Consider the following 23917-nt stretch of genomic DNA (forward strand, 5'->3'; position numbering starts at 1 on the left):
CTGGTGTCTAGCAGAGACCTCGTCAAATGCTTTCCATAAATACAAACCTTGTGATGACAATCGAATTATGTGTACTCTCTAGTGTTCTTTTATTTACTTTTTATCATTATTGACTGACAGAATGTATCAGACGTCTATGTAGATCAGATCATACGCTTTATATTGCTGTAATGCTTGTATTTCGTTGTTTGCAATACTATTTATTATTATTAATTGGCAACGATGTATCAAACGTCTTTTAGAGCAATTAAGTAATCATTTAATCAAAGCGCTGAAGGCACTGAAGTTGTTGGCTATTGCATAATCTTAGACGCAACTCATTGTTTCAAAATGATCTTATAGCTTTTTAAATAGCAAGTTTGAAATGAACACAACCCATTCAGATTTATAAGAGTTTGTCTTAACGAACAGGTCGAGATGTGTGTGCGCTGTTGACCATCATATTTATGTTATTGTGATAACTTAAACAAAATAACAACATCATGTCTCTTTTTAGACGTTCTGAAAGCATTAACAATATTATGAAAATGGTATAATGAGAACCAGTTAATAAAAAAAATGCAATCACTATTATATTAAATAAATGTTATGTGAATATCGAATACCTATCACACTAAGAATATAATTTCATGATGAAAATTCCCTTGTCAAAACTTTTGTACACCATAAACAATTCAAAATAAACAATAATTTTATTGATGAAAATAAAAAAATAAAAAAATCTGCGAGTAGCACTTTTAATTTACGAATTAGGTAGCTATAAAGACAGCGCTGTTGATCCGTACTTTGTTGTTTATGCATTACTTGTAACCAATAGTTATGTTCGTAAAACGAAGGTGCATGATTGAATAAATACCAGAGGAATTAATATGCAGCGTATCTCACAAGGTATTTTTATAAATTACTTTTACCCATTAATTCATAGTGGACTATCCCATCCTTCTAAATTCGATCAATGTATTTCCAAAATTAGGGATGTCTAGTATATTCATTTCTATATTTAGAAAATTTCTAACAGAAATTCCTCTGACGAAATAACGCAGACCCAGATGTGACGCCGCATCGTCTGCGCTGTTTGCCAAGGCCTTTTTTATTGACGCTAGACATAAATGGGTTTTGGCGATACAATAAAGAGTAACATTATTTGCCATAGTATAAGAACTATGACTTGTTTGCTGAATTTGCAAATTAACACCACATTTTGCTTTGGAAAAGGGTCGGATATTCTGACCCTTGAGAACAGTATGAGAAAGCCAGTGGCTGCATTCTGTTTCTTCTGATCCTGGTTGATGGCCATGCATATCAGGACCAGCTTGGTGAGACACTTGGCAAAGGTTGCAACAACGAATCCTGGTTGAGCGCCATGTATATCAGGACCAGCTTGGCGAGGAACTTGGCCAGGGTAACACCAAAGAATCCTGGTTGAGAGCCATGTATAACAGGAACAGCTTGGTGAGGAACTTGACCAGGGTCACACCAACGAATCCTGGTTGAGTGCCATATATATCAGGACCAGCTTGGTGAGGAACTTGGCCAGGGTCACACCAACGAATCCTGGTTGAGAGCCATGTTTATCAGGACCAGCTTGGTGAGGAACTTGACCAGAGTCACACCCACGAATCCTGGTTTAGAGCCATGTATATCAGTACCAGCTAAGTGAGGAACTTTGCCAGGGTCACACCCACCAAATCCTGGTTTAGAGCCATGTATATCAGGACCAGCTAAGTGAGGAACCTGGCAAGGGTCACACCCACGAATCCTGGTTTAGAGCCATGTATATCAGGACCAGCTAAGTGAGGAACTTTGCCAGGGTCACACCCACGAATCCTGGTTGAGAGCCATGTATATCAGGACCAGCTAAGTGAGGAACTTGGCCAGGGTCACACCCACGAATCCTGGTTGAGAGCCATGTATATCAGGGCCAGCTAAGTGAGGAACTTGGCCAGGGTCTCACCCACGAATCCTGGTTGAGAGCCATGTATATCAGGACCAGCTAAGTGAGGAATTGGCCAGGGTCACACCTACGAATTCTGGTTTAGAGCCATGTATATCAAGCCAGCTAAGTGAGGAACTTTGCCAGGGTCACACCCACGAATCCTGGTTGAGAGCCAAGTATATCAGGACCAGCTAAGTGAGGAACTTGGCCAGGGTCACACCCACGAATCCTGGTTGAGAGCAATGTATATCAGGACCATCTAAGTGAGGTACTTGGCCAGGATCACATCCACGAATCCTGGTTGAGAGCCATGTATATCAGGACCAGCTTAGTGAGGAGCTTGGCCAGGGTCACACCGACGAATCCTGGTTGAGAGCCATGTATATCAGGACCAGCTAAGTGAGGAACTTGGCCAGGGTCACACCTACAAATTCTGTGTGAGAGCCATGCATATGAGGACCATTTTGGTGAGGAACTGGACAAGTGTCATACCCACGAAAAACTGACGAAACTACGAGCTGCAAAATGAGTGGCTTATATAACTGACATTGCATATACGAAACAACTATCTGCGGGCCTAGTTTCTGGTTTCTTTATATAGCTTACGTAAAGCGTACTACTAAAATAATTCCATACATGCATGTTGAAATATGGAGTAATACATTTTATTCCAGAGAAGTTTTGTCAGAAGATGTTAAAATAGTAAATGTTACAAGAAAAGTATGATGAATTGGTCATAGATTTTTAGAGCGATATATATATATTAAAGTTATCTTTCAATATGAGTTGATTACACACACACACATAGATCCCATTTTGTACCGTGTAGCTGTTGACGAAGTTATGTGTGCAAAATGTAATGTGCCGTGTAGAAATATTTATAAACGTGTTATGAATGAAAAATGCTGTTAGGTAAATGTGTGAAAACAATGACAATATTTTGTTTCATTATATGTTTATATTTCAGTTATTAGTTTAAACCTATTAAGTTTGGGTTCGATTGCATAAAAAGCCTTAGGCTCGAACCCGTGACCTCCAGATCGCTAGCCGGACACCATTTTCTATACACCACTACGACTTATCATTACGGAAGTATATTGAAATAATATAAACACTAGAAAAATGCCGCGGCAGAGGCATCCGCGTATCCCCATGCCGCATAGATGTTACATTAAAAGGCAATTTTGGGTGGACAAGGCCTATGTTGGAAGGGCCTCGAGGTAGGTAATATAGACATGGATGGTCGAATAAGACCGTGTTGTCATAAGAGATGTTCAGTATTCATTTGAAGTCCATTGGAGATTAAATGAAGAAGTTATGTTAAAACAGAAAAACTTTGGGTACGAAAAAAAATAATTCGGTACGGAAAAAAATTGGGTACGAGAAACTGTGGATACGAAAAAATTATGCCAAAAATTAAATTGGGGTACGAAAAAAAATTTGGGTACGAATTTTTTTTTTCATACGAAAACAAATTTGGGTACGAAAAAACTTGGGTACGACAAACAAAAACAATTGGAACGACAACAATTTGGTACGAACAAAAAATTGGGTATGAAACAAAATTTGGGTAGGAAAACAATTTTGGTACAAAAAAAGGGGTACGAACAAAAATCGGTACGAACAATTTTGGGTACGAAAAAATGTTGGGGTACGGGAAAGTTGTACCCGTGGACCTCTCGATACGTTTAAAAGAGGACGGAAATCAAGCTGCTTTAACCTTTATCAATGGCCCTGGGGTGCATTGAGTACACATCAAAAGGAATTGTGGGTAGCACTTCTTTTACTAGTGAAAAATGAAAGCGAAAGGTCAGATACATCATGCTACTGGTAATTGCTATACGTATTAATAGAGATTCAAAATCACATTTAAACATAATGCAAAAACATTTCTTTAAACAACATTCCATTTTTCACATATGATAAAAAGATTTTCTTTCATTTCACTAATTTTAATTATATTAAATAAATATTAAGGGAGGCCACTCTTTCCGGTTGCGAAATCTCGATTATGATAGTCCGCCCCTTTTGGCGCCTTTTCAGTCGTTAGTTAGAATTTATCCGAAGCGAACGTTTGTTTTGAACAATTTTTACTAGTAAAAATTGTTCTTCACGACGGTCTTGGAGCGTTTATCTTTAAAACAGATTTATCACGCGCATACCGACATATTTACGTCGACCCCGGCGATATTCACTTACTTGCTGTGAATTGGCGCGGAAAAAGTTACATTGACTGTGCTCTTCCGTTCGGCTTACGTTCATCGGCTTTTATATGTAAAAGGGTTATGTCGATGATTCGGTACATCTTATCACGACTGAACGTAGAATGCGTAAACTACTTAGACGACTTTGGTGGAGCTTATTCTACGAACCGCGCTTTCTCGTCGTTCAGTGTTGTTTGCGACTCACTACGGTTGGTTGGCGCTCAGGAAAACGTAAATAAAGCCTACCCTCCTTCAACCGTTACGATGTTCTTAGGAGGATGTTGAATTCTGTAGTTCTTGAGTTACGGAAAAAAACACGAACGTTTGGAAGAAATACGAAGGCTACTTCCGGGTTCGCAGACAATCGAAGTCAAAGCGTCAACTGCAGTCTCTTCTCGGGAAACTCTGTTCCAGGTCTGTTGAAAAGTATGGCTGCCATGGATTGTAGCAGTTTTGTTTTAAAACATTTGCTGAAGTGCAACACAAGTTGATATTGCTTCTTTATGAATATAACTACACCTATTCAAGTAATAAATATTATTTTGTGATGTTGTGGTTGTTGTTTTTAATGAAGATGGTTTGACCTTCCTTATTATATCCATGTTATGTCAGAACTCATCGTTCCATTTGACCTAATTATCATCTCTTGACCTTTTGAACTTTACCTATTGATTTTATAGGGAGAAAACTAAGTGGAGAAATAAAAAGTTTTACCACTGTTTTTTATCTAAGGTTAAATAATATTTTTATGCCCCCGAAGGAAGGCATATAGTGATCGGACAGTCCGTGAGTCTGTCCGTCACATTTTGCGTTTAGGTTCCGAAAATGCTCATAGCTTCTATGTCGCTTTAGATAGCAATTTCATATTTCGCATGCATGTGTATATGGACAAGGCCTTTCCATACGCACACACATTTTGCCCCAGTGACCTTGACCTTTAACTTAGGGTCCGCGTTGAGGTTTCGAAATCTGCGTTTAGGTTTCGAAAAAAGCTCATAACTTCTATGAAGCGTGTATAGGGGGCTCAGGTCATTCATGGTGACAGCTCTTGTTATACATGGTTCTGTATTGGAAAGGGTCTACATATATGTTTTCAACTATCCAAAGTAAGTCATACTGATGTGCCTAGATTGAATATTTTTATGCCCCCGGATGGAAAGATCGGGGGTATATTGTTTTTGGCCTGTCTGTAATTGTACTTCTATGTACGTCCCAAAACTTTAACCAAAACTTTAACCTTCTTCATAACTTTTGCAATATTGAACGTAACAACTTGATATTTGGCATGCATGTGTATCTCATGGAGCTGCACATTTTGAGTGGTGAAAGGTCAAGGTCAAGGTCATCCTTCAAGGTCAAAGGTAAAAAAAATAATCAAAGCAGCGCATTAGGGGGCATTGTGTTTCTGACAAACACATCTCTTTTTGTTTCATTAAGTACTGCGAAGTTGTTTGTATTTGTTGGCATTAACTTTAATGGCTTTTCAAAACATGACAATTTTGTGATCACTTTCTGATTTGGGCAGAACAAGTCATAAAATGGCTGAAAGGGTTAAGTCAATTTTTATGCCCCCTTCGTAGACGAGGGGGTTTATTTTTTGCACATGTCGGTCCGTCCGTCCATATGTTCGTCCACCAAATGGTTTCCGGATGATAACTCAAGAACGCTAAGGTCTAGGATCATGAAACTTCATGAAACCTCGGTACATTGATCATGACTCTCAGATGACCCCTATTGATTTTGAGGACACTAAGTCAAAGGTCAAGGTGACCCGAAATAGTAAAATGGTTTCCAGATGATTGCTCAAGAACGATTATGCCTAGGATCATAAAACTTCATAGGTACATTGATCATGACTTGCAGATGACTCCTATCGATTTATCAAAGGTCAAGGTCACGGTGACCCGAAATAGTAAAATGGTTTCCGGATGATAACTCAAGAACGCTTACGCCTAGGATCATGAAACTTCATAGGTACATCGATCATGACTCACAGATGGCCCCTATTGATTTTCAGGTCACTAGGTCCAAGGTCAAGGTCACGGTTACCCGAAATAGTAAAATGGTTTCTGGATAATTACTCGAGAACGCTTATGCCTAGGATCATGAAACTTCATAGGTACATTGATCATGACTCGCAGATGATCCCTATTGATTTTCAGGTCACTAGGTCAAAGGTCAAGGTCACGGTGACCCGAAATAGCAAAATGGTTTCTGGATGATAACTCAAGAACGCTTATGCCTAGGATCATGAAACTTCATAGGTACATTGATCATGACTCGCAGATGACCCGTATTGATTTTCAGGTCACTAGGTCATAGGTCAAGGTCACGATGACTTGACACAGTAAAATGGTTTCCGGATGACAACTCAAGAACGCTTACGCCCAGGATCATGAAACTTCATAGGTACATTGATCATGACTCGCAGATGACCCCTATTAATTTTCAGGTCATTAGGTCAAAGGTCAAGGTCACAGTGCCAATGAAAGTATTCACACAATGGCTGCAACTACAATTGCGACCCATATGGGGGTATGCATGTTTTACAAACAGCCCTTGTTCTTATATGACTATTTTTAACCATTGCACACAAGCAAAAAATAAAGTGTTTGACCCATTTTTCACAAAGCCTGCGCATAAAATTTGTACTTCTGATAAAATTTCTTGAAAGAGTTTGAAAAAAGGTCCCTTAAAATATCTGGCTACCAGATGATGTAGCTTTTCTGTTTTTACATTGTAAATAATATGTTTAGGACACTTTTATTTGATAATATCAAAACAACAAATAAGGAGCCATCGTCTTTACCTAATTTTGAAACTTGCTAAGAATATGTCCAATAATGTCTCAGCCAAGATAACATCTGTGTCATTGGTGGTAAAGAAAGCTCTGAAGTCACATTTCCTTCACAAACAAAATTAATTTCTTTTGGTTTCAGGTGAGGGTCCCAGGTCTTTACGCCTCTTGTATTTGACTAACAAGAAACTTCTTATGCTTAAGACCTAAATCTTAAAATTGATTTGTTACAAATTGCCCGACTGACAGCCATCTTTTTAACCTTGGACCTTCTGCGATAAAATCTTCATTTGGAGATGCATGCAAGGATTTATTGATAACTTTACACACATGTTAATCCATACAAAACAGTGTGTAGCATGCACATGAACCAGATGACCAAGGTCATACTTTTGTGTTCAAGCGGCATGTAGGAGTATTTATCCTCCTTATTCCAATGCAGATGAAGATTGTTTGGGGGTCTATAATGGAGTAAAGCTGTTGGACTGTCTGTCGGTTTTGATCCATTTGTTGGTATGTTGGACTTTGTTGTTCATGTTATAAGTTTATTTAGAGAACTTCTACATTTCTCCATGATACTGAATCTTAAAATATACAATCACCTTGATGTGCACTGTGCAGATGTGAACAAACAAATTATTCATTCCCAAGGTTATAATGGTGAGCTTTTATGATCACCTTTTTTGTCGCGCAGCGTATGTCATCAACATTCATCTTGTGAATACTTAGATAATACTAATATTAATACCTTGTTAATGCATTTATTGTCAAATCTTAATGAAACATGATAACAACATTTGTCTCAATTATATCTTGGCCAAGTTGAAACTTGGTCACTTGAGGCCAAAACCAAGGTCACTTGTTCATAGTAAAAGCTTGTTTACACTCTAGAAGTCACATTTATTTCCACTCTTTATGAAGCTAGGTCAGAACATTTGTTATGATGATATCTCAGCCAAGTTTGAAAATGAAATTGTGCCTAGAAATGTAATATCCATGTTTTATAAAGAACTTTTATTATTCTTAACTCCACCATCTCAGAATAGTTTGGTTCTTTGGTACTCATGCCCACAGCTGAGGTGATCCCCTTGGGGCCCTCTTGTTTTTACTGTAGGTAGCGCACATACAGATGTTTGTTGTGATTACGTTGTGTGCCAGTACGATCTGGGTCACTGTTACTAAATATAGTAACTGTTGTGCTGTAATTTTGTTTGTATATTGCTTACATGCAGACCTACGATGGGGCTACATTTGAGGCCAGTTGGGTCAAGGTCACTTTAAAATAGGATTATGGTTTCTGTCCAATATCTTTAGTCTGATTTAACATAATGTTCTGTAATTTTCAATGTAGGTACCTTATATACAGACCTTGCTGAAAAGTTTATTGCATTGACCTTAGTGAACTAGTTAAAACTAATTTCTTTGCATGGTCAAATTTGGTGTTTTAATTGCTTAATTTTCATCTTTTAGGCTACCTGCATTTTAAAGCTACTATAGATGTTCAAACTTTTGTGGTCAGTATGTAATGTTACTGAAAGAAAACATGCATTGTTTTGGGATAGGTCGTATTAGAAAACATGATGGAAATATCTTTTGTCCTGATATATCTCAACATGAACTGTATTTTATATTTGATTTTAATCTGTTTCCACTATTTATTTCCAACATTTTTTTATCTAAGTAGATATTAGAGAAATGCCGCTGCACCAAGAGGGAGCATACCATTTGTTCAAACAACTTCTGTTGTACAATTAAATTGTTTCTTCCTGTCCAACCTTTTTATTTTTATTTTAGGAAGACCCATTTGCCAGTTCAGATCCTTTCGGAAGTGGACATTTGCTTCAATGGGTTCTAAGAAGCACAATGATGCTTTCGATCCGTTTGGAATTAGTTCAGGTTCTCCTGCTAAATCTCAGGTAACTAATTTATTTACAGATGTCGACTAAAGGTGACTAGTTCTGGGTAAACTTTGCTTATTGCATGTGGGTAACAGTATTGTGCAATATTAGGGTGTGCAGTCTCTTCTCAACAAAAAAACAATTTAGGAGAAAAGTGTTGTCCCTGATTAACCTCTGCAGATTGAACATGCTAATCTGGGTCGTTTTTCCCAAAGTGAGGCAAGCACTTTATTTACAGATACTTTTGTTCAGTTGTACACTTGTGGTATACAGGTTTTATGCTGTTTGGGGCGCATCAGTATTTAAGCTTTGGAAATAAAGTCTTTCTTACTTCAATCCATAAAAAAGGTCTTCAACTTGATTTTTAAAGGGACTTTAAAAGTGTCAAAATGCCCTTCTGAGCATGAAACGGTAAATGAGCATCAATACTAATCATTCCAACTAATCTTTCCAGTCTTCGACAATTGTTTGAACATACTTTCTCAAACACCCTTAAACACTGTATGATGTGAATTTGGAATAAGACATCAATCTTAGAATGGATATCATTTTGGTGATTGTTCTCATCCAAAACTGTTAGTTTTATGTTAGATAGATGTATTCTTTGCTCACCTGAGTGATCATCTTTTGTCCACCGTGCGTCGTCAACATTTACCTTGTTAACACTCTAGAGGCCATATATATTGTCAAATCTTCATGAAACTTGGTAAAACCATGTGTCTCGATAATATCTTGGACAAGTTGGACAATTCTCTCTGTCAGTTGAAAAACATGTTCCTTAAAATGGCCATTTTTATGCCCCTTTTTCGAAGAAAAGGCGCCATATAGTAATCGAACTGTTCGTCTGTCCGTCTGTCTGTCTGTCTTTCCGTCACACTTTGCGTTTAGGTTTCGAAAAATGCTCATTACTTTTATGTCACTTGAGATATAACCTTCATATTTGGTATGCATGTGTATATGGACAAGGCCTTTTCATACGCACACATTTTTTACCCCTGTGACCTTGACCTTGAACTTAGGGTCCGCGTTAAGGTTTCGAAATCTGCGTTTAGGTTTCGAAAAATGCTCATAACTTTTATGTCCCTTGAGATATAACCTTCATATTTGGTATGCATGTGTATATGGACAAGGCCCGTCCATACGCACACAAATTTTGACACCTGTGACCATGACCTTGAACTTAGGGTCCGCGTTAAGGTTTCGAAATCTGTGTTCAGGTTTCGAAAAAAGCTCATAACTTCTATCAAGCATTTATAGGGGTCATAAGTCATCCTGTGGTGACAGCTCTGGTTAAACGTTGTAAACAATCTAAAAATCACATTTATTGTCAAATCGTTATTAAAATTAGTCAGAATATTGGTTCTAATGATATCTTGGGTGAGTTTTAAAATGGTTTCGGTCTTTTGTAAAACATTGCCACCAGGGGCCGGGGCATTTTACCTTATATTGCTATTGTAAAACCTTCTTAACACTTCAGAAGTCACATTTGTTGTCCAATCTTCATGAAACTTGGTAAGAACATGTGTCCCAATGATGATTATGAAAATGGTTCTGGTTGGTTGAAAAACATGGTCACCAGGAGTCAGGGCAGTTTTCCTAATATGGTTATTGTTTAACCTTTTTAATACTCAAGAAGTCACATTTATTGTCCAATCCTTATAAAACTTAGTCAGAATATTTGTTCTAAAAAACATGGCCACCAGTGGGCAGGGCATTTTTTTCTCATATTGCTATAGTTAGACTTTAGTTACACTCTAGATGTTCCATTTATTTTCCAATCTATATGCTACCTGTTAAAAACATTTCTTCTAATGATAGCCTGGCTGAGTTTGCATATGGTTATAGTTTGTTGAAAGACAGTGATGATTGGGGAGCAATTTTACTTAAATGATGTAGTGAAAACTTGTTGACACTATATAAGCTACATTTATTGGCCATTCTTCATGAAACTTTGTCAGAAAATTTGTCCCAATCAAATCCTAGCTGAGGAGCAAACTTGGTCATGTGAGTTGAAAAACTAGGTATCGAGGTCAAATTAAAAACAAAACAAAAAGCAGAGACCTGTTTGGTAGTGACCCGTTTGCACCCTCCCCCAGTAGCAATAAGGGCCGGTCAGAATCCCCTCTGACTGCTCTACCCCCAAAGCAAAAGAAGGCCCCGCCCCCTCGGCCTGCTCCTCCTAAGGCAACGCTTGCACGTTCTGCTCTTGTCCTTTGTAGCCAAGTCATGTAGCATTTGAAGCATTTGCGTGTATTATATACCATATGATTTGTGTGCATGAATTCCATTTATAAATTATCCCAAGCATTCCTTCTTAAATGTGATACACATGTAATAAAACTAATTTTTATTGCTCAGTTTCTCAACATGCGAAAAGCGTTTTTTAGCTCATCTATTTTTTGAAAAAAAAAAGCTATTGTCATCACCTTGGCGTCGGCGTCGGCGTCCGGTTAAGTTTTGCGTTTAGGTCGACTTTTCTCATAAAGTATCAATGCTATTGCATTCAAACTTGGTACACTTACTTACTATCATGAGGGGACTGGGCAGGCAAAGTAAGATAACTCTGGCTTGCATTTTTACAGAATTATGTGCCCTTTTTATACTTAAAAAATTGAAAATTTTGGTTAAGGTTTGTGTTTAGGTCCATTTCATTCTTTAAGTATCAAAGCTATTGCTTTCATACTTGCAACACTAACTAACTATCATAAGGGGACTGTGCAGGCAAAGTTATGTAACTCTGATTGGCATTTTAACAGAATTATGTGCCCTTTTTATACTTAGAAAATTGAACATTTTGTTAAGTTTTGTGTTTGGGTCCACTTTATGCCTAAAGTATCAAAGCTGTTGCTTCCATACTTGCAACACTTACTAACTATTGTAAGGGGACTGTGCAGGCAAAGTTATGTAACTCTGACTGTCATTTTGACGGAATTGTGGGCCCTTTATACTTGAAAATTTGGTTACGTTTTGTGTTTTGGTCCACTTTACCCCTAAAGTATCATAGATATTGCTTTCATACTTGGAGCACTCGCAAACTATCATAAGGGGACAGTAATGGACAAGTGGCATAACTCTGGTTGTCATGTTTACGGAATTATGGCCCTTTTTTGACTTAGTAACTTTAAATATATGGTTACATTTTGTGTTTAGATCCACTTTACTACTAAAGTATCAAGGCTATTGGTTTTAAACTTCAAATACTTTCATGCAATCATGAGGGTACTGTACCTGGCAAGTTGAATTTTACCTTGACCTTTGAATGACCTTGACTCTCAAGGTCAAATAATAAAAGTTTGCTAAAATTGCCATAACTTCTACTCATAACTTTTATTTATGATTCAATTCGATTGATACTTTGGCAAAACAACTCTTACCTGACATGCCACAATAGACTCCACCCAAACCATCCCCCCACGCCCCCCGAATCCCCCCCACGAATCCCTTCTAAATCCCCTCCATTATTTTTTTGTATGTCCCCCACCCACTATAGTGGGGGACATATTGTTTTTGGTCAGTTGGTCTGTTTGATCCAACTTTAACATTTGCAATAACTTTTTCAATATTCAAGATAGCAAATTGATATTTGGCATGCATGTGTATCTCATGAAGCTACGCATTTTTAGTGGTGAAAGGTCAAGGTCAAGGTCATCCTTTAAGGTCAGAGGTCAAATATAGGTGGCCAAATCGCTCATTTTATGAATACTTTTGCAATATTGAAGATAGCAAGTTGATATTTGGCATGCATGTGTATCTCATGGAGCCGCACATTTTGAGTGGTGAAAGGTCAAGGTCATCCTTCAAGGTCAGAGGTAAAATATATGTGGCCAAAATCGCTCATTTTATGAATACTTTGGCAATATTGAAGATACCAACTTGATATTTGGCATGCATGTGTATCTCATGGAGCCGCACGTTTTGAGTGGTGAAAGGTCAAGGTCATCCTTCAAGGTCAGAGGTCAAGTATATGTGGCCAAAATCGCTCATTTTATGAATACTTTGGCAATATTGAAGATACAAACTTGATATTTGGCATGCATGTGTATCTCATGGAGCCGCACCTTTTGAGTGGTGAAAGGTCAAGGTCATCCTTCAAGGTCAAAGGTAAAAAAATAATATAAAACAAAGATAGATGTCAGTCAGTCTGTCCGAAAAAAACTTTAACATTGGCCATAACTTTTTCACTTTTGAAGATAGCAAGTTGATATTTGGCATGCACGTGTATCTCATAAAGCTGCACATTTTGATCGGTGAAAGGTGAAGGTCAAGGTCATCCTTCAAGGTCAAATGTCAAATATATGGTGTCTGTCCGTCCGAAAAATTAAACATTGGCCATAACTTTTTTAATATTGAAGATAGCAACTTGATATTTGGCATGCATATGTATCTCATGAAGCTGCACATTTTGAGTGGTGGAAGTTCAAGGTCAAGGTCATCTTTCAAGGTCAAGGTCATCCTTCAAGGTAAAAAATAATAATAATAAATTTCAAAGCGGCGTTCTCATGAAGCTGCACATTTTTCGTGCTGGAAGTTCAAGGTCAAGATCATCCTTCAAGGTCAAGGTCATCCTTCAAGGTCAAAGGTAAAAATAAATAAATCAAAGTGGTGTTCTCATGAAGCTGCACATTTTGAGTGGTAGAAGTTAAAGGTCAAAGTCATTCTTCAAGGTCGAGGTCATCCTTTAAGGTCAAAGGTAAAGATAATAATGTCAAAGTGGCGTTATCATGAAGCTGCATAATTTGAGTGGTGGAAGTTCAAGGTCAAGGTCATCCTTCAAGGTCAAGGTCATCCTTCAAGGTCAAAGGAAAAAAAAATATTTAAAAATTACAAGCGGCGTTATCATGAAGCTGCACATTTTGAGTGGTGGAAGTTCACGGTTAAGGTCATCCTTTAAGGTAAAAAAAATTGAAAAAAATCAAAGCGGCGTTCTCATGAAGCTGCACATTTTGAGTGGTGCAAGTTCAAGGTCAAGGTATCCTTCAAGGTCAAGGTCATCCTTCAATGTCAAAGGTGAAAAATATATATATTTCAAAGCGGCATTCTCATGAAGCTGCCCATTTTTAGTGGTGGAAGTTCAAGGTCAAGGTCATTCTTCAAGGTTAAGGTCATCCTTCAAGGTCAAAGGTAAAAAAAATAATCAAAGCGGCGTTATCATGAAGCTGCACATTTTGAGTGGTGGAAGTTCAAGGTCAAGGTCATCCGTCAGGGTCAAGGTCATCCTTCAAGGTCAAAGGTAAAAAAAATTCAGAGCGGCGTTCTCACAAAGCTGCACATTTTGAGTGGTGGAAGTTCAAGGTCAAGGTCATCCTTCTCGGTCAAAGGTAAATAATTTTTTTTCAAAGCGGCGCAATAGGGGGCATTGTGTTTCGGACAAACACATCTCTTGTTTTTTTTCAAACATGGTTAAAAAACACAAATATTTATTTTTATTTTTATTATATTATTTTTGAAATACCGTTCAACCATCCCACCCAAGAATCCCCCCCCCCCCCCCCAAAAAAAAATATTTTTTTGTTGCATTTTTGGAAGATAATGTAATAAATGACCACACACCCACACTATACACCCCTTTCCACTCCACCCCTCCCTTCTTTGTGATTGAAATTGAGATAGGTCCCTACACCTTTAAAAAGAAAAATAGATGAGCGGTGCTCTTGTTTATTGTTGAGCCCGCTTTCAGAAAGCTTGATGTAACAGTCACAATTGTCGAGTTCATGTGAATGAGTGTGTGCATTACTGCATGTGTGTGTTTGTATGAGCTTGTCCTTACTGCAACGTTGTCATTGATTGTGCATTTTAAAATGACTTACCAAAAATTGTCACCTTTTTAGCTCACCTGATTGCTCAGGTGAGCTTAGTGACCAGTCTTTGTCCGTCGTCTGTCCGTGCGTGCGTCCGTCGTCCACATTTGGTTTGTAAACACTCTAGAGGCCACATTTCTTGTCCGATCTTCATTAAACTTGGTCAGAAGATTTGTCCCAATGAAATCTCGATCGAGTTTGAAACTGGGTCGTGTCGGGTTAAAAACTAGGTCACTAGGTAAAAAAAGAGAAACAACTTGTAAACACTGTAGAAGTCACATTTTATGTCCAAACTTCATGTTACTTTGTCAAAATGTTTGTCTTAATGATATGTTGTTTGAGTTCAAAAGTGGTTCCGGTCCGTTCAAAAACATGGCCGCCAGCAAGCGGGGCAGTTTTCCCTATTTGGCTATAGAGAAATCTTTTAAAGACTCTAGAAGTCACAAATTTTGCCCAATCATCATGAAAATTGGTCAAAACATTGGTTTTATTGATATCTCGGACGAGTTTGAAATTGTTCCAGATCGGTAAAAAAAACATGGCCGCCAGTGGCGGGGCATTTATCTCTATATGTATTTAGTGGCAGTTTTCCCTATTTGGCTATAGAAAAACCTTATAAACACGCTAGAAGTCACAATTTCAGCCCAATCATCATGACATTTGGTCAAAACATTGGTTTTATTGATATCTTGGACGTATCCGAAAATGGTCCAGAAGGGTGAAAAAACATGGCCGCCAGTGGGCGGGGCATTTTTCTATATATTTATATTGTGAAAACATGTGAACACTCTAGAAGTCACATTTTTGGCCCAATTTTCATGAAATTTGATCAAACTGTTTTCCTTAATGAAATGTTGCTTGAGTTTAAAAGTGGTTCCGGTCCGTTGAAAAACATGGCCGCCAGTGGGCAGGGCAGTTTTCCTTATTTGGCAATAGAGAAACCTTGTAAACACTCTAGAAGTCACAAACTTTGCCCAATTATCATGAAAGTTGGTCAAAACATTGGTTTTATTGATATCTCAGACGAGTTCGAAAATGGTCTAGATCAGTGAAAAAACATGACCGTCAGTGGGCGGGGCATTTAATTCTATATGTATTTTGTGGCAGTTTTCCGTATTTGGATATAGAGAAACCTTGTAAACACTCATGAAGTCACAATTTTTGCCCAATCATCATGAAAGTTGGTCAAAACATTGGTTTAATTGATATCTCGGGCAAATTCGAAAATGTTCCAGATCGGTGAAAACATATGGCCGCCAGTGGGCGGGGCATTTATCTCCATATGTATATAGTGGCAGTTTTCCGTATATGGCTATAGAGAAACCTTGTAAACACTCTAGAAGTCACAATTTTTGCCCAATCATCATGACAGTTGGTCAAAACATTGGTTTTATTGATATCTCGGACGAGTTCGAAAATGGTCCAGATCGGTGAAAACACATGGCCGCCAGTGGGGGGGGGGGGGGAGGCATTTTTGTCTATATGTATAAAGTGAAAACATGTGAACACTCTAGAAGTCACATTTTTGGCCCAATTTTCATGAAATCTGATCAAAATGTTTTCCTTAATGATATGTTGGTTGAGTTTAAAAGTGGTTCCGGTCCGTTGAAAAACATGGCCGCCAGTGGGCGGGGCAGTTTTCCTTATTTGGCAAGAGAAAACCCTTGTAAACACTCTAGAAGTAACAATTTTTGCCCAATCATCACGAAAGATGGTCAAAACATTGGTTTTATTGATATCTCAGACGAGTTTGAAAATGGTCCAGATCAGTGAAAAAACATGACCGCCAGTGGGCGGGGCATTTTATTCTATATGTATATTGTGGCGGCTTTACCTATTTGGATATAGAGACACCTTGTAAACACTCTTGAAGTCAAAAATTTTGCCCAATCATCATGAAAGTTGGTGAAAACATTTGTTTTATTGATATCTCGGACAAATTTGAAAATGGTCCAGATCGGTGAAAAAACATGGCCGCCAGTGGGCGGGGCATTTTTCTCTATATGTATATAGTAAAAACATTAGAAGTCACATTTTTGGTCCAATTTTCATGAATTTGGTCACAATGTTTGTCTTAATGATATGTTGGTTGAGTTCAAAAGTGGTTCCGGTTCGTTGAAAAACATGGCCGCCAGGAGGCAGGGCAGTTTTCCCTATTTGGCTATAGAGAAACCTTGTAAACACTCTAGAAGTCACAATTCTTGCCCAATCATCATGAATGTTTATCAAAACATTAGTTTTATTGATATCTCGGACGAGTTTGCAAATGGTCCAGATCGGTGAAAAAATATGGCCGCCAGAGGGCGGGGCATTTATCTCTATATGTATATAGTGGCAGTTTTGCCTATTTGGCTATAGAGAACCTTGTAAACACTCTAGAAGTCACAATTATTGCCCAATCATCATGAAAGTTGGTCAAAATATTTGTTTTATTGATATGTCGGACGAATTTGAAAATGGTCCATATCGGTGAAAAAACATTGCCGCCAGCGGGCGGAGCATTTTATTCTTTATGTATATCGTGAAAACATGTGTACACTCTAGAAGTCACATTTTTTACCCAATTTTCATGAAATTTGGTCAGAACATATTTTTCCTTGATACGAGAGCTGAGTGCAAAAATGGTTCCGGTCAGTTGAAAAACATGGCTGCCGGGGTGGGGCAGTTCTCTTATATTTATATAGTAAAAAAAGCTTGTGAACACTCTAGAAGTCACATTATTTGCCCAATTAGCATGAAACTTGGTGAACAGATTTGTTTTATATATATCTCAGATGAGTTCTCAAATGGTCCCGATCGGTAAAAAAAACATGGCCGCAGGGGGTGGGGCAGTTTTCCTTATGTGATTAGAGAGAAACCTTGTGATCTGACACCATAGAAATCATATGTTTTACCAAATCATCGTGAAACATTGGTTTTATTGATTTCTCTGGCAAGTTGGAAAATTGCTCAAATCGGTAAAACACACTTTTTAGCTCTCCTGATGGCTCAGGCGAGGTTTTAGAATTGGTTTTTGTCCGCTGTCCGTCTGTCCACATTCAGTTTGTAAACACTCTAGCATTCACATTTCTTAAGCATTATTTATCAAAGTTGCTTAAAGATCTCGGTTAAGTTTGATATTGAGCAAAATAACATAATTAATGCAATAACTATTGCCCTTAGATTGTCCAAAATTTCATTATATTATACAAAATCCTTGTAAACACTGTAGAGGTCACAATTTTGTTTCAGATTTTATGAATCTTGGTCATAATATTTATTTTTGTTAGCAATTAAGTTTGATGTTTGGTAAGGGGGTTCAAATCAAAATATAGGTAACCAGGTCAAATCTTACAAAAACAATAACACTCCATACGCCAGAGTTTTGGTTAGAATGATGAAACTTGACCAGGATGTTTGTCTGGACAATATCTAGGTCAAGTTTGACATTTGGTAAATATTAAATTAACCGACTCTTCTCAGGTGAACGAACTAGGGCCATCTTGGCCCTCTTGTTGAGACGACATGTTGGGTTCAACATTCGTCTGCCTATATCATAGGCTAAGCGGTCACATTAGAGATCAAAGGTCAAAGTTGGACATATAACAGCATTTCGAGACTGTAACTTGGTAATTCATTTTTAAATCTTGAAATAACTTTGCCAACACTGACTACTATTAAGAGACTACATGTGTGTAGAACTAGTCTCTACCCCAAACGTCAAGGTCTCACTTAGACGTGAAAGGTCAAAATTGGCCATAAAACCGCTTGTCCAGACTGTTACTGTGTCATTCATAATACAATTAAAAAAAACTTGTTACAAATGATGCTATGTGGAGGGGGTTTAAATGCAAGACGTTTCTCTCTTAATCTGAAGGTCAAGGTCTAAAAAGAGGTCAGTAAATATAAACAGATAGTCCAGACAGTAACTTATCATTCATCTTTGAATTGTAAACTTAGACAAAGAACCACCATGAAAGGACAGTGGTCATAGCATCTGTCTCCTTATTTTTAAGGTCAAGGTCTAATTGAGATGTTACATTTGTCCATGAAATAGTTTTTTCTTACTTTATTTTTATTATTCATTATGCAAAATGAGGATTATTTATTTCAAATGTTCACCATCTTGAAACTGTTTGTCGTGTTTAAAGACCCCTTTCTAGAAAGATCAAGGTCGCACATTAATATAAATGGTTATAATTTGTTATAAAATCGCTTGTTTAGATGGTTACTTCATCATCCCTGTTCAATTGTAAAATAATTTACCATCAATTTTAATCATGTGGAGAAACTCTGTAAAACTTGGTCAAAGGTCTATGGCACACTAAAGGCCAAAAGTCACATATATTATTTGTATGATTAAATATTGGCAATAAGCTCCACAAGTTGTTGCCTGGCATCTAGTTTTTAAACTGCATACAAATCATTGTAAGCAATATATTTTACATCAATATGAGACTTTTATCTTAACTTTCATTTTTACCCGGTAAAAAAAAGTGTTGTATTATTATGCTGGCCACTTGAACTCCCCTATTACCCTTAAATATATGCAAATATTCTTTACTGGTTTTTGTACATGTAGATTCGTAGAACTTTCATCACCATCAAGTAATCACTATAATGTATGAATTTGTTGGTAAAGTTTCTATGTTTGAAAATCAGTAAAAAAGTACATGTTATGACTTGTATGGGCTGTAATCTGTGAAAAGGGGGTTAAATGCATGTGCGTAAAGTGTTGTCCTAGATAAGCCTGTGCAGTCCGCTTTCCACTTTTATGGTAATTTTTATTTAAAGATTTCTTCATAGCAAAAATTTTGTTTAAGCGGAAAGTGTTGTCCCTGATTAGCCTGTGTGGACGTAGCCAAGATATTCTGGGACGACACCTAATGCAAATGCATGAAACCCCTTTTTCACAAAGCATGGCTAATATGTTATAATGTAAAACCAGTATTACTGCTAGACATTCGTTTTGCATATTTCGCCAGTAGTACGACTGATTTACAATAACGTTGAAATACACTCATATCCAACAAAATCCACGCATACATCTGTTTCGCAATCTAGATAAATTCTGATATTACACAATGGGGAGCACATTATACTGTGTTCTAAACCGACACATTGCATTTCTGTAAAATGCTTATCCAGCTAAGCTGTATTGATAGCGTTGACTTTGTTAAAGTAGAATCGTAAGGATTAGAGGTAACTGTTAATAACTTTATTACCCATTACCGTTAATCTGGAAATATGTACACTTAAGAATGCCTTACCTGTTAATATAATAATCCAAATGTTGCTTGTTGTTATCTGGTTTAACAAACCTTGTCAAATGTTTGTTTAATCCAGTTAATGCTTTCTCCAATATTGAATCACCATTACTTGTAATTTGAATCGCCAGCTTTAAGTTGAACTCGGGTTGAATATTTCATTACGTCCGCCATTTGCAATGTCGAAGGTCATGATGTAGCAATTTAATTCTACTTGGATAATTAATAATTAAGGAAATGTGTTTTCTCAATATTTATGTGCAGTATTATGACTTGTTAGTGTAAAAATTGAACTGTGATTCCAATATATATGTGTGTTACTCGTACATGTAATTATCGGTGGATTATCAAACTGACGAAACTCGCTGGACTTTATAGTTGATCTACGTAATTAATAGACCTTTGATCAACTTTGTTTTGCGTAAATTATTTTTGCCGACTTTCTTCAACCGTGCAGTCTGCCAAAAACCTGCTATTATCGGTTGGTCAATAAATTATCACGTTATCATTAGACAACTTACAGCACGCGCGAAGAGGCACGAGTGTGTTGTTATACCAACCAATATTAAAGGACTGCTTTGTCACGGTAAAATAATGATCCGTGCGGGGGGTAAATCGTGAAACGGTTAGATAAACAACAAACAATAAACTTGCTAATCGCCTGCGGGCTGTAGCACGCCTTAGCAAAAATAAAAGGGCGGCTTGACTTTCGCTTTTCCGGTCTTGTGTACTAAAAAAATTGGGCGACTTTATCTTCGCTTTTCTGGGCTTGTAGTGCGAAATCGCGGGCGTTAGAGAAAAAAATTATCGCTCTAGTCCGCCATAGGGTAGTCCCTGAGTCTAGATCAAATTGGTCAGAATGTTTATCTTTACAACTGTTGCCTTGTTAGAAACTTGGTCAAGCGCGGTTAAATATTAATACACAATATAAGTCTTTGACGATCGGTGTATATTCAGGGTCATCATGCCTGCTTGTTTTTAACCCTTTACATCTAAGAAATGTATTTTTACGCATTTGTAGTCCCTTCGAAAGTTACATTTTATTTAAGACTTCTACTAGATTCAAGTTTTAAAGGCTTCATTTCTAACCCTTAAATACTGATGAGCAGCAACAACATAAAACCTGAACAGACTGTGAGTTACTTGCAGGCTGTTCTGGTTTTATGCTGTTTGCACATAGCCATTTTCACTTTGCTTCTGAGTGGGAAAGGGTTAAATATAGTTATTAATGCTTCATGTTATTAGTTGGTTAAAATTGTTGATTTTGTCTTGTTTTATGTTTTGCATTTTTGTTGTATCATGTTTTAGCTCACCTGATTGCTCAGGGAAGCTTTTGTTACCGGTCTTTGTCCGTCGTCTGTCCATCCGTCCATCCATATTTGTTCGTAAACACTCTAGAGGCCACATTTTTTCCCGATCTTCATGAAATTTGGTCTGAACATTTGTCCCAATGATATTTCGATCAAGTTCGAAACTGGGTCATGCTGGGTCAAAAACTTGGTCACTAGGTAAAAAAACAACCTTGTAAACACTGTAGAAGTCACATTTCATGCCAAATCTTTATGTTACTTTGTCAAAATGTTTGCCTTAATTATATTTTGGTTGAGTTTAAAAGTGGTTCCGGTCCGTTGAAAAACACGGTCGCCAGTGGGCGGGGCAGTTTTCCTTATTTGGCTAAAGAGAAACCTTGTAAACACTCTGCTCAGGGAAGCTTTTGTTACCGGTCTTTGTCCGTCGTCTGTCCATCCGTCCATCCATATTTGTTCGTAAACACTCTAGAGGCCACATTTTTGCCCAATCATCATGAAAGTTGGTCAAAACATTGGTTTTATTGATATCTCGGACGAGTTCAAAAATGGTCCGGATCGGTGAAAAAAACATGGCCGCCAGTGGGCGGGGTATCTTACTCAATATGTATATTGTAAAAACATGTGACACTCTAGAAGTCACATTTTTGGCCCAATTTTCATGAAATTTTGTCAAAATGTTTGCCTTAATGATATGTTGGTTGAGTTCAAAAGTGGTTCCGGTCCGTTGAAAAACATGGCCGCCAGTGGGCGGGGCAGTTTTCCATATTTGGCTATAGAGAAACCTTGTAAACACTAGAAGCCACAATTTTTTGCCCAATCATCATAAAAGTTGGGCAAAAAAATGGTTTTATTAATATCTCGGACGAGTTCGAAAATGGTCTAGATCGGTGAAAAACATGGCCGCCAGTGGGCGGGGCATTTTTCTCTATATGTATATAGTGAAGACATGTAACCACTCAATAAGTCACATTTTTGGCCCAATTTTCATGAATTTTGGTCAAAACATTTGTTTCCTTGATACGAGAGTTGAGTTCCAAAAAGGTTCCGGTCGGTTGAAAAACATAGCTGCCGGGGGGGGGGCAGTTTTGTTATATTTATATAGTAAAAAAAGCATGTGAACACGCTAGAAGTCAAATTATTTGCCCAATCATCATGAAACTTGGTGAAAAGATTTGTTTTATATATAAGTCAGATGAGTTTGCAAATGGTCCCCATCGGTCAAAAAACATGGCTGCCGGGGGGGGGGGGGCAGTTTTTCTTATGTGACTAGAGAGAAACCTTGTGATCGAACACTGTAGAAGTCACATTTTGTGCCTAATCATCGTGAAAATTTGTCAATACATTGGTTTTATTGATTTCTAGAACAAGTTGGAAAATGGCTCAGATCGGTGAAACCTATTTTTAGCTCACCTGATTGCCCTTGGATTGTCAAAGTTTTCATTATATTATACAACATCCTTGTAAACACTCTAGAGGTCACAATTTGTTTCAGATTTTATTAATGGTCATAATATTTATTTTTGTAAGCAAAGTTTAATGTTTGGTAAGGGGTTCCAGAGTTTTGGTTAGAATGATGAAACTTGACCAGGATGTTTTGTCTGGACAATATCTAGGTCCAGTTTGACATTTGGTAAAGATTGAATGAACCAACTCCTCTCAGGTGAGCGAACCAGGACCATCTTGGCCCTCTTTTTTTGTCATCATGGTTCATATACCTCTTTTATTCTTTTAAAGTCCACCTTCTCAGAATAGTTTCTTGAGTCTCAGGTGAGCGCACAAGGATCATCCAGTTTTGTTAAGTATACATGTATCATGTTTGGTACAGTTTGCACAAATGTGGAGGAGGAGGAGATGAAGACTGGGCTACGAAAAAGAGGCACAATGCATGTGCATAAAGTGTCTCCCAGATTAGCCTGTGCAGTCTCACAGGCTAATCAGGGACACCACTTTCTGCTTTTATGACATTTTTCTTCTAAACAAAAAATCCATTCTTTGTGGAAAGTATTGTCTCACCGCACAGGCTAATCAAAGACATATTTTTACGCATGTGCATTAAGCCCATTTTCCCAGATCAATGCTAATACCAACACCAATTATGTTCATGCATAGTTTGAACAAGAAGCGGCTGAGGCAGAGGAAATGAAGGCGGAGCTAGGGCTCGGGGAGGACACGTCCCTTCAGGCCATCATCCAGAGTCGACAACAGAGCCGACAACAACACATGGCCAGCTTCTTCGACGACTTGGAGGCAAAGTATGCCAAACCAAAGAAAACTAAGGCTGCAGCTGCTACAGGAAAGAAGAAGGGGAAGAAATGAGAAAAATTGCATGGTTGTATGTATGGTGTATTTAATTATTTAATAGAAACCTGGTTTTCGTGGTCAGCTTGGTAGTTTTATGATCGTCTTGACTATCGAACAAACAAATCTAACTGCATTGGTGGACTATTACTTCCTCTTATTAAAAATTCAGATGAATCATACAAACTGTATAATGATTATATGTATGTTTTAGCATCTCATCCAATATACATGGTACATGTATGTCAGCAAGCGTAATTGGAATCTCTGCATTAATCTATAATTAATTTACCAGTGTAATATTGATTCGACAGTCTTTTTTTCAGGGGAGACAAACTTGCCCCTAGCGTATCCCTAGCTACTTGTGTTGTTTCAGTAGAGTTTTCCTCCATAAATTCATTTAAAGTTTTAATATGTAGAGATATGTTAT

The 23917-nt window shown here is 37.7% G+C and overlaps 1 protein-coding gene and 1 long non-coding RNA gene across 2 annotated transcripts in view; both read left to right on the forward strand.

The window, feature by feature from the left end:
• The window catches only part of LOC127874221 (uncharacterized), a 1454-nt gene extending 1365 nt beyond the window's left edge, over positions 1-89 (forward strand). Inside the window, exon 2 of the long non-coding RNA XR_008046701.1 lies at positions 1-89. This exon is cut by the window's left edge and continues 51 nt beyond it. This is a non-coding gene — a long non-coding RNA (uncharacterized LOC127874221).
• The window catches only part of LOC127874211 (dnaJ homolog subfamily C member 9-like), an 89083-nt gene extending 65519 nt beyond the window's left edge, over positions 1-23564 (forward strand). Inside the window, exon 5 of the mRNA XM_052418442.1 lies at positions 23299-23564. Within this exon, the coding sequence (XP_052274402.1) occupies positions 23299-23505 (207 nt within the window). The 3' untranslated portion in view covers positions 23506-23564. The remainder of the gene's footprint in view (positions 1-23298) is intronic.
• Positions 23565-23917: the final 353 nt, after the last annotated feature.

The sequence above is a fragment of the Dreissena polymorpha genome, chromosome 3 (genome assembly GCF_020536995.1).
Source record: "Dreissena polymorpha isolate Duluth1 chromosome 3, UMN_Dpol_1.0, whole genome shotgun sequence".
In the NCBI taxonomy this organism is placed as follows: domain Eukaryota; kingdom Metazoa; phylum Mollusca; class Bivalvia; order Myida; family Dreissenidae; genus Dreissena; species Dreissena polymorpha.